Source organism: Anastrepha ludens, chromosome 6 (genome assembly GCF_028408465.1).
Source record: "Anastrepha ludens isolate Willacy chromosome 6, idAnaLude1.1, whole genome shotgun sequence".
Lineage (NCBI taxonomy): Eukaryota > Metazoa > Arthropoda > Insecta > Diptera > Tephritidae > Anastrepha > Anastrepha ludens.
The window spans coordinates 7,445,712-7,457,457 of NC_071502.1; the positions used below are offsets into that span (position 1 = coordinate 7,445,712).

The following is an 11,746-nucleotide window of genomic DNA, read 5'->3' on the forward strand; positions in this document are numbered from 1 at the left end:
TGCGATGTTAATTACCAGATTGGAAAATAATATTCCATATGTAAATAAAAAATGTGTACCTCATTCATTCCAATATAATTATGCGCAATAGGTATCCAGCTATTTATTATTGATACCCTGTTCGAGGAGTGCGATGACTTGTGGGCAATAGACAAAAAATAGTGCAGCTATGCCTGTTTAACGTGCGAGTTAAGGCAAACATAAACCTTACAACAAATTTCCAGAAGCTCTGCACGCTCCCAACAACCAAATGCGAGAAGTCAAACTGTCGATTAAAATAGGCAATGGTGTTCCAACACTTAGAGGGTTGCGGTTGTTTAACACCCATACACATACACATACACATACACATACACATACACATTTATAGGGAATAGGGAGTAACATGTGGACAATGGCGCAATGAGAAAATTGGAGCAGCGTGGGACCTACACCACCGGAAACAAGTGCCCGTTGAACTCTGTCGTGAAACGCTCAACTTTGAATCACCGATGGTGACGATAACTGGTATGCAAAGTCGATTATATGCGCCTTCGGAGGCAAAGCAATTTGACATAACGACGTTTTGAAAATTCAAAATGAAGTGAAAGAAACTAAGCACGAAAGTAGAATGCAAAATCGGGGGCAGCCAGCATAAGTCTTCGACTTAGCCTGAAACTCTTAAGTGTTGAATGACCTCGATAGGAGCACTGCGACTTTCAGCATACAAAAACTACATCTATGCATACATGCCCACATACATAGAAAGAAATAATAATAGTTCCACATAAAAAGTACAGTACACGTCTCTGGATCACTTTTACTTTCATTGCGCCTACATACACAGCGATTAGGGTGAGCTCAATCAAGGCGAATGGCAGTGTATGAGGGTGTAGGGTGAACGTAGGGAGAGCGAAGTTTACATGAAATCAAATAACAAATGAAATAGTAAATATTTAATAGTAATAGTAACAGTGTGCGCCATCAATCCACTCCATACTTTCTCAACAACGCATACCTCGAATGTAGGCGTCCAGCAACAAAATATCGCCACCCGTATGGCAGCCCGTCGAACGGGAACATGTACTCAATTCATGCGCTACTGTTTTGGCCACTGCGCCACTTTGCGCCTAAAAGCATTACAGTCTTGTTAATAAAGTGCGCGACAAAGCAGTGGTCAGTTCACTTTGAACCGCCATATTGAACGGACGTGTTTGTGCAAGCGCATTTTGGTAGCTGGACAACGACCTTTAACGGTTAAAGGTTGCTTACGAGGAGTGTGCGTTTGAAATAAAATATCGAAAATCAAATTACAAATTACTCGTGTGCTGAGATTAAAAAAATCGTATTTAAAAACGTTTGTGTGCAAGTGAAAGGTTTAGAAAACTTTCGTCTGCTGCTAAGTTTTGGAAACTTGATTTCTCGCTTTCCTTCTACCCTTTGTGGCATTTCAATCAGTAAATGAATTTCAAAATGCGTACATGTGGCATGAGTCTCATCAAGTATATACTATTCGGCTTCAATATCGTATTTGCGGTAAGTAAATATTCTTAATTGACTAATTCACATGCAAACTTTGCCGCTGATTATGCGCTCTCGCGTAAATTTGTTAGGATGTTTGTTCGCTACTTCATTAATAATTGTCAGTAAATCTAAATGGCAGTGTCAAATGAAAATAATACAGAAATTAGTATTTTGCATGTATATCGCATGACTTTATGTAGTAGCGCAGATCCCAAATTGATAACCTTTGCTCAAAAATAGATTCAAAGTGGTTCTACTCAATTATGAAATTAATTTAATAAGGCAATTATTATTATTATTCTTATTAATTTTTTAGGAGGTTAAAATCAAAATGTCAAAAACATCATCAAAGATGCCGTTGCTCCAGTGGTATGTGGGGTATGCTCCCACTAACACTATTACAACCCTCCTTATCGGCTGAATTCCACCTTGAGACCGTGGTAACATTTCGTCAAGGCGGAGCCGCGCTTATGTCTATTGACACAACAGGTACCTGCGTCCAGGTTCCTCTCACATGGGCGTATGCAGGTTATATGCTATCGATAGTATCCATTGGTTGCACTTCATAAGTAGTTCTGCAGCAAATGGAACATCGAAAAAGGTATCGTAAGTAAAGGGTTTTCCAATAATAAGTGTTATTTTGAATAGGATTGCTCTATCGAGAGATGATTAACGATTTTTTATGACCGGAATTGGATGGTATTGTCCAGTGTTTATTTTCAACAAAACGGCGCTACATGCCGCACAAGAAACGAAACCATTGATCTTTTACGGGAAAAATTTCCGAACCGTGTTATCTCTCGAATCACCTCACAATTGACCACTGAGGTCTTGTGATTTAACACCTTGTTACTTTTTTCTTTGGGGCCACGTGAAAGAGAAGGTCTACGCCAATAGCCCAGGCTCGGTTCAAGACCTCAAAGATGGAATTCGAGACCATCGAGGGCATAAGGCAGCCACTTTGCAATTCGGTTATGAAAAATTTCATGAAAGGATATTGTCTTGTAAGCGTGGTCGTGGCGGTCATTTGCCTGATGTTATTTTCCACTATTAACGGCATACCTTCCTCTTTATAATGAAATAATCATCCGATTTTTCTCATCATCAATCATCGAATTTTTCTTCGAATATCAAAATAACATCTCTTATTGGAAAACCCTTTATTACCGACATGTCGTAGTCTGATACCGTCGTGAACACTAGGCTCAGGCGTCTGTGATTTGTCGTCAGTTCGTAGGCAGTCCACCTCCAGTCAAAAGCTGCTGTTGATTTCTTCGCTGCATGTTGCGTTGCCACTCTGCGCGTTGAAGATATAGCCCTATCATTGTTGCAAAATTTTTTAGTATTTGATGCGATCATCTTGGTGATTAGGGCACAGCTGTCCACTCAGAAGTGCTTCAAGCGTTAGGCGCTCCTCTCTGAAACGACCGCGGTAGAAGAATACGTGTTCCGCACTTTCTATCGCGTTGTTGCAGTTTGGGCAGAACGGGGTGTCCTCCAGATTAAACCGATGGAGGTACTCGAAAAAACAACCGTTGCCACTTAGTATTTGAGTGAAATAGTAGTCAACGTCTCCGTGTTTCCTGGTCACTCATTGGCTAATATTTGAGATAAGCCTCTGAGTCCAACGTCCGTTAGTTAACGAATCCCATCTGCTGTTCCATTCTTCTATCGAATGCAGTCTGTCTTCAACATTTTCTTCTAACGACGGCTTAGCCCGTTGCCTGCTCAATTCCTTTGCCTGAATGTCAGCTGGTAGTTTGCTCGCGATAACGGCTATTGCGTCTCTTGAGACCGTTCTGTAGCCACAAACCATCCTAATTGCACTTCGGCGAAGTACCTGTGCTGCATATTGTATATTGGACGTTTTAGCTCCGACCCATATCGGGGCAGCGTAAAAGACTACGGAGTCTACAGCCGTCGATAAGAAACGTCTTCTGCTGCCTTGCAGGCCGCCAATATTAGGCAACATTCGTGTTAGAGCTCCATTGATAGCATCAGCTCTTGCGCTTATCGCAGATAGGTGCTGCTTGTAGATAAGTCGCCTATTTATTATCACGCCAAGATACTTCATCGACTCCTTAGAGAGTATTTCATGGGTGCCGATACGTAGTTTTATTTCCTCCTTTTTTCTCCGCCCACTGATAAGTACCGCCTCGGTTTTTCGGGCTACCAATTCCAATCCGGATTTTGCCAATCATAGCCTTACCCTTGCTGCTGCGTCATTGCTTTCTGCTTCCAGCTAGTCTATGTATCTGCCCGTAACTACAAGCGCAATATCATCTGCATAGCCTGCAATAGTGTGTAGTACCGTCTGGTAGTTTTAGTTTGAGGATCCCGTCGTACATGACATTGGACCAAGGGCTGATCCTTGGCGAACCCCGCCAGTGATTTGGTATGTTTTCTGGCCACAGTCTGTGTCGTATTGCAAAATTCTGTTGGTGAAGTAACTACGAATTATGCGCAGTAGATAACCCGGTACATGTAGTTCTCACGTACACTTAGTTCTAAAGCAATTATTACCTGCATGGCTTGTTAACATGATATACTCGTACAGATACCAGATTTATTTATAAATTTAAAATATCGAAAAAAACGGACTCTTATTAATATTTGTTTGACCGGAAATCAAATCTGACAAATTTTACATGGCTGACGAGGAATTAGAAATGATTCAAAAGTGATATCTATTTTTTAAAAATTGGAAATTATAATTTTCTCTTTTATATTAATTTAAAGATATTCCCAAATGTTTTCAAACAGGTTAAAACACTTTGCAAAAATTAATGTTTAGGGTCACTAGGTTAATAAAACCCCCCAGGGCTTAGATATTCTGGCTAACATCGAAGTTTTTCGATTTCTTAAACCGTTTATTGTTTAAATGGCGTTTCAGTTATTTTATAATTTTTTTCAACCTCTTTTAATTATCTAAGGGGTAAGGAATAACTGATACCTTTTTATGAAAAGCAATAATTTTATTGAGAAAAAAATTACCAGCTATGGCCTTTTTGATCCCTATAAAAAATTAAGGAATTCACTGTGAATTTTTTCATATGATTTCGATAACTTCTGATACTCTACTGACAATAATCACATTTTTTCAACATAATTAGTTAAATGCAGGAACCCAACCAGTTAGGTTAGGTTAGGATAAGTGTCTGTCAAAGAAGGGCCCATTTGGACAAAGAATAAAATTCAATTGTGGTGCGACACAGAGGAAAAACAAAGAATGAAAAAACCTAACAGGGGAGAAAAATGAAGATCGCGCTTTTTATTGGAGGATGGCGACCAAACAATGACTATTTACATTGTGTTCACCACTTCAAGCTGCTGATGAAATTTAGCAGGTGTGTAATGTTTAAACCTGCAATACCCGCAGGTGTAGCAAAAAAGTGAGAGCCAAATTTCTAAATCTTAGACCGACGAGAGCAGGGCAGCTAAGGAGAACGTTCTGAGATGATTCCACCTCATCTTCCAAATAGTTTTTGTAGAAACGACTTGCGGAAATCCCAAGTATCGCCACATGGATACCTAAGGACAATGCCCAATAAGGGCACCCACCAAATTCGAGAACTGCAGCTTTGTTAGCCTCAGAAGTTCTCTCGAGTGCCGCCGATCTACCGATGGCCAGTAAGATCTCGCAACGCGCGTTTGCACACTAACTCAACGCTCGCTGAGTTGACAAAAGGCGGCCCATCTTTCCAGAAGCAGACCAGAGGTTCAAAGGAGCCCCAACCCTCTAACTTCACGGTGAAACCGTCTCTAGGGTCCTCTTTCTAGTCAGCTCATGAGTTTCAGCAGTTTCCCGCTTTTCCACTGTGACCGGAAACCCAAATGAGCCTAATATCGAAGTATTCGGATGCAGTCGAGAGAGAAATCATGCATTCCCCAATTAATTTCGAACGCGCAAACAACGAGCCCAGGGTCCTAATTGCCGGCTGGCTGTCGGAGGAGATCTTTCCTCCCTTACAGTAATTGCAGCAGAAAGCAATCAATCCACTGCTTCTCAACACAAACGGTTATGATTTTTATATTTACTGAAAGTTTCGAAAAAAAAGGTGTTGTTTAAAAAAACAAAAATTGTTTAAAGTTGACCTTTCTTGTTTTAGTCGAATAATAACGTCTAAAATGTGATTTATTTGATCGGCAAATATAAAAGAATCGAATAAATAACAAAAAAATCCTTCGGCCCAGTTTATTTAAATTTGGCACCAATCGATGAATCTCGGATTCCAATTTTTCTTCCCATAGTTTAGTAAGTTTGAAATCTATATTAGAACATTTATATTGGAATTTACTCCAAAAAGTTGGAAAAATTCAGTATTCTTATAAAGAACCTCAAGGGCATCGAAAATTTCTGTACACAACAATATTTTTAGTTGGCCTTTTTTTATTTTTGAAAAATGTAATAACTGTTATTTTGTTCCAAATGGTTGTTCAAAGTGGTCTGATTTTCTTCGGAATAAGGTGCCTGAGGACTACCCGCAACCATTTCCATTACAGGCTGTTCTACGTTACCAAAACGACCCAGATTTAAATCTATTCATGGACTGTCACTCCAGCAGCATTCTTCAAACATTTCGGATATATTTATTCTGTTATAACAACAACAAAAATGATTGTCCTGAGCTAACCTTGTGCATTAAGGGATTAGGGGTAGTCGAGGCCTGAAGAAATTATGATTTTTAAAATTTTTTTTTGTTGCTAATCAATTGCTTCATTTTGCAAAAATAAAAACATAGCATTAGTACATCATATTTCGACATAACTTTAGCAAAAAATTAATAATTGTAAAAGTTATCGCTGTTTGTGTGGAGCCAGTTTATCCAGAAGTCCCTCGCGCTGATCATAGCAAGTCCTTGGAGATTCATCTAAAATCGGACAAGAGAAATTAGTTTTATTAATAGATAGTCTTCTGCCTGATAGAAGCTTTTTTTTTAAATTAACAATATGGCGGCCTCAGGAAATATGTTTCAGATTTTCGAAAAAAAACCGGCAATTTTTTGTTTAAAAAAATCGAAATTTTTGAAAACAAAAAAAATCCTTCGGTCAGGCACGAGTTGTTTATGTTTTTCAAAAGCAGTATGAATTTTATTGAAATCTAGCAACCGGTTTTTAAGTTACAGTGATCACCAGCTCAAAAAATATAGTTTTGAGGAAAACGTATTCCAAGCTTTGCGAACGCTACGGAGCGCCCAAGGGCCCTTTGTTAAATAACTCGAATAACTCGAAAAGTAATATATTTGTTATTGAAGATTCACTTGATTTTCACACAATATTTTTAAGGTACTTTAAAAAAATGCAAAAAAATCCAATTTTTTTTTTCATTCTGACTACCCTAACCCCTTTAAGGGTAAAATTTCGTACAATTTCTCTATAATGAGTTCCACAACGTCCTTTTTAAATGTTATTGGTTATTTCTTCAAAAGTAAGTTTACTATAAGTAACGATTTTTTTCACGTATTAAAGAAAATTGTTATTGTAATATTTATTGAAGAATAAGATATCGTTCAGCAACTGAAAATTACATAACCCTGTACTATACCTAAATCGAAAAAAGCGCTATGCCAGACTCGGCATAGCTAAAATAGCTACAGTTGATCTCCTGGATCTCCTCTCGAAAAAGACGTTAAAAAGATGTTAAAAAACCAAACAGATTTCGTTAAAGTTATGTTAAATCTAGTAATTAATCGAAGGAATAAGCGAAATAAATTTGTTTGACAAAATGGCGGTTTCTCAAAAACAATACGATTTTTGACCAAAATTTCGGTCTTAAATTGTTTTCAAAAAAAAATATTTGTTGGTGAGAAAATATCTTCGATTAATTACTAAAACATACATTTAAAAAGCTCGTGTTAAAATTTGAGACCAATCGGTTTAGCCGGCCTCGAGTAATGTTAGTCACCGACTTTGAAAACTCCATTTTGAGAAAGAGGCGTTTAAAGTTCGAAGAGCACTTTCAAGCACTCTGAAACGCCTTTTCAAATTTGCGTGTAACTTCGAAAATATTCACCGGACCGATATTAAATTTTCTGTGTGTATTCTTAAATATATGTACATTAAGAAAATAAATAAAAAAAATCGATTTTTTGAAAATTCTAACTGTATATAACCCCTTAATTCATTAGGCATACATTTAATCGTCCTGAAGTGAAGTTGTTATTAAAAACGTTAACTGTCCGAGGATTTGAATGAGTGGCAAGCCGGCTGTCGTATCGCTGACTGATTCTGCTAATTTCTTCGTAAATTGGCAAACATTTAGATCTCTGTGCAGTTTCGTGCAAACCATGGCAAACATGTAAAAGAGCAGAAACTTCCATATTACTGGCACACCACGTCATAGTGTTTGACGGAATTCTACGGCAATTATTTCTCATTTAGCAAGTCGAAGGTGCATGCAATTCTGATTACATGATGATTTAGCTTTGACATTACTCGGCAAACTGCGCCTTACATTCCGAAATTTATTGTTATAAATATTTGGATTTAAGATAAACACGAACAATGAAGCACACAATGGCCAATTGTTGTTAGCCATTGGCCCACAGCCAACGTAAAGTTGGTTGGTTAGTTATACCTTCATGTGGAATATTACATGAGCTTTCATTGCGCATTTATCGTGAATTACAATCTGACATTGAACTGACCTTTCCAGTTTAGCTGGTTAGTGGGTAATTCAAATTGTTATATTTAAATATTTATAGCTGAAATATATTTGTCCACCGCATATTTGCCATATACGCACACCGAATCTACTTTTACTGCCGATGCTTAACTAATCCATATTCACTACTGCGCCATACGTTTCAATACATTCAATGAAATTAATTTTATATTCATTTTCAGATATCGGGTCTCGGTATTTTAATAGCAGGCGCAGTTGTGCTGGCCGATGTTAACCAATTTAGTCACTTTATTGAGGGCAGAGTGACGGCACCACCCATTGTGCTGATTGTAACTGGCTTAGTTATATTTCTGATTGCATCATTGGGCTGCTTTGGCGCAATCAAAGAATCACCAACTCTGCTGTTGACTGTGAGTACCAGTGATTTGTCATTTAAATTATTGGTTTACTAATTTCTCATTTCCGCACATTTCGCATTTCCTAGTATGCTGTGCTGCTCGCCGTCATTTTTATTGTCGAGCTAGCCGTTGGCATTGCAGCTGCTGTCTTCAAATCAGATCTCGAAATGATGTTAAAGAACTCGCTGCAAGAGTCTATAAAACGTTCGAATCATGAAGATATGATGGCTTGGGATAATGTACAGCGAAAACTGATGTGCTGCGGTGTTGACAATCCAGCCGATTGGCGCACACTCAGCGCGAACAAGACATTGCCTGCTAGTTGCTGTCGCGAGAAATACATTGATGAGGCTGTCGGACACTGCACAGAATCGCCGGCACTGGGACGTGATAAATACTTTCAGGTTAATATTTTGGAAACGTCATTATGAATCAAAAGTAACAGTAAAATTGTATTATATTTATCAACAATTTTCCAGGATGGCTGTGTAGGTAAATTGAGGGAACGCATCGACAAGAACGCCGTCATTTTGATTGGTGTAGGCATTGGCATTGCGTTCATACAAATATTGGGCATTGTATTGGCATGTTACCTGGCTTCCACAATACGTCACGAGCGCATGAAATAAATATGAGGCAAATGAGGTAATCAATTTTGTACACACGCATGATACACATCCACATGTGCAGAAGTGCATAGGTGTATAGGTTAAGCTTTTACTTAAAATACCAATTGGCCGGAATTGGGGCCAATCTGCCAGCCAGCGTGGCGAGTAGGCGGCGCATACAAAATGCGTTGAATAAATGATTGATTTGTTTATATGTACTTACCTTCTATCCTGGAACAGCTACATATATCCGTTTGACCTAAATTTAACAACACATTTATGTGCAAAATTTCACTTTTCTTTTCTTTTGTTATTTTTTGCAGTTACTCTCTAATGTTAAGAAGGTAGTATTATAAACTCAAACATCAAAAGCATTGAAATGATGACGCAGCAACTTCTCATAAGCAATATTCAAATTTTCCGAAACTCAACGATTGTTCAGCTGTCTGCGGTCATTTGGAGTAGTATTTACCATAATTAAACGCAACGAAATCGTAGTATTTCGACGAGGAATATCAAACAAGAACCGCCCATCCATGCAGGGCTCCATTATACGAAGCCATCATTCACACTTTCACAAATTCACAAATCACCCTCCTCCACTATTACTCTAAATGTTACTTAATATACAATAAACTTATTAAAAACGTGCTTTTATGTGTATTGTTGCTTTTTATATAATAAATAAATAAATTTCTTAAAGAAAACTTCACCCGAAATAAAATTATGCTTGACGCGCAAAATTACCGTTTTAAAATAGAGACGCTGCGAATTAACCAGAGTTGCTTTGTTGGTATACGGATCAGGAAGTACAGAAAAGGAATGCACGAACAGTTAGGAATTGAAACGGATGGTTGTTATAATCAAGCAATTTAATTCGCTTTGATTATTTCTTATCTCAAAAAGAAAGCGATACATAAAAATTAATGTAATTAGAAATATCCACTGACACTCTTTATTTCGAAAATAATCATATAAAGAGCTATTTACAAAAAAAATCTGAATTTACCTATATAATTGGAATTTCAGTGCCGTTCCCACAACGTTTCTAGTCAATTGTGACTGTAGCGGCATCTAGCGCCTCTTATGACAGCTACACCTTGGGCATGTTCAGTGGCTGCTAACGCATGCCGGTGCAAACAGCTGTTTAGGCAAAATAAACATTTGAAAATAGCAAAATATAACTCAGTTAATTGAGTTGCAGAACGTGCGCGATTATACAATTTTCAGCCTGAAATGAATACAGAAAATATAGTAAAGCACTATTGGGATTGTGCAGCGGCGCTTAAACCCGAGACGCACACACATAAATTACTCAAATCGTACTACATGACATTATGCTGCAGGCGGGCGAAAGCAAGTATAAATTTGCCGCGGGAGAAGTTCTCCCGCCACACAATGTGTCCACGTTGCTCCAGCAAATGGGACGAGACAAATTTCCAGATGAAACTTAAACCTCAGCAAGTCGCACTTACCACCAAAGTTAAAAAACAATTGGAAAAATTATACGAGGCCAACAAGAGCACGGAAAGCCGAAGAACTATAACCAAGAAGCAGCGTAAAAGGGCTAAATGGCTACGTAAACGTGTATTAAGCAATGTGGTGAGTAGCTCCTGCAACATTTATAATCGTTCGAGCATCATTTATTGCGTTTCTATTTCAGGAAATGCAATGCGAACTGTGTCAACATAAAACTTTACTAACATTGCACAAGCCGAGCAGAGGCGAGCGTGAGTCGAGAACGCTGGAAACCGCAGAGTTGGAAGAAAGCACTATCGTTGAAACTGTGCCTGCACCTACACCAGTTAAAACGAAAAAGAACAAAAGTAAGGATAAAACAGCTGGTCTGAAACTTGACAATGTACAAACACACGCAGCTAAAAAAGTAACACCTAACAAGGATGCCAATCAAAGGAGGAGCAACCAAAAGACAGCAGCTGTAATAGTTAAACCACAAGCAAATAATAAAAGTGTCAGCAAAACAGCAGCTGCTCCAAAGCAGCAAGCCAAACATGCCGCCAATCTAACGCAGCCACTCAAATCGAAAAAGAAAAAACAACATACCAAAGTGGTAGCAGCACCTGTAGCACAGAATGTAAAATCAAAAACGCAAAAGCAAAATTCATTGCTGCAATTGGCTGCTCTACTCAAGGCGCAAACGACCAGTAAAGCTGGTGCGAATGTGGCGCAAAAGAAATTGGAATCGCTACTAAAATAGGTACCTGAAATAGTACGTAGTTAATTTTAATATAATTCAATAATAGCAGTGTATTTTCGTCTAATTCTTTTTGTATTGTGTTTTTATAAGCAAAGTTTCGAAAATTATAAAAATTAATTGAAACGAATAGTTTTTTGACGTGATAACGTCTTATAATTCGATGTAGCCGGCTGCACGCACCAAAAAATGCGTCGTTATCTTACTCATGTGTCGTTACCTTGCCTGAACTGCAAACGACAGCGCGGAACGAACGACAGCGAGGCACAATCGGTCCCCGCGTTCGGCAACGTTCGACATCTGGTTCTGTACTACTTGAGTGAGCATATATATGTATGTATATGCGCATTTGTATATAAATTCACATACTTGTATTTGCATATGCCTTCTTCCTGTG

General features: G+C 38.3%; 2 protein-coding genes across 2 annotated transcripts; both read left to right on the forward strand.

The window, feature by feature from the left end:
- The first annotated feature begins 1,159 nt into the window (after positions 1 to 1,159).
- Positions 1,160 to 9,785, forward strand: LOC128866562 (CD151 antigen). Its single transcript, XM_054107394.1, has 5 exons — positions 1,160 to 1,515; positions 8,350 to 8,538; positions 8,613 to 8,930; positions 9,006 to 9,171; positions 9,458 to 9,785. The coding sequence occupies exons 1-4, from the start codon at positions 1,441 to 1,443 to the stop codon at positions 9,153 to 9,155; spliced, it is 732 nt and encodes a 243-aa protein (XP_053963369.1). The 5' UTR covers positions 1,160 to 1,440; the 3' UTR covers positions 9,156 to 9,171; positions 9,458 to 9,785.
- A 498-nt stretch (positions 9,786 to 10,283) lies between these two features.
- On the forward strand, positions 10,284 to 11,439 carry LOC128866682 (uncharacterized). Its single transcript, XM_054107586.1, has 2 exons — positions 10,284 to 10,736; positions 10,798 to 11,439. Exons 1-2 carry the CDS (start codon positions 10,371 to 10,373, stop codon positions 11,350 to 11,352), a joined length of 921 nt encoding a protein of 306 aa, XP_053963561.1. The 5' UTR covers positions 10,284 to 10,370; the 3' UTR covers positions 11,353 to 11,439.
- The last annotated feature ends 307 nt before the right edge of the window (positions 11,440 to 11,746 follow it).

Excerpts from the sequence above, each read along its gene's own strand:
- LOC128866682 (XM_054107586.1), top strand. The coding sequence starts at position 10,371 with ATGAATACAGAAAATATAGTAAAGCACTATTGGGATTGTGCAGCGGCG. Across the intron at positions 10,737-10,797 it reads AACGTGTATTAAGCAATGTG|GAAATGCAATGCGAACTGTG; the intron begins GTGAGTAGCTCC and ends TTTCTATTTCAG.
- LOC128866562 (XM_054107394.1), top strand. The coding sequence starts at position 1,441 with ATGAATTTCAAAATGCGTACATGTGGCATGAGTCTCATCAAGTATATA. Across the intron at positions 1,516-8,349 it reads GCTTCAATATCGTATTTGCG|ATATCGGGTCTCGGTATTTT; the intron begins GTAAGTAAATAT and ends ATTCATTTTCAG. Across the intron at positions 8,931-9,005 it reads GACGTGATAAATACTTTCAG|GATGGCTGTGTAGGTAAATT; the intron begins GTTAATATTTTG and ends ACAATTTTCCAG.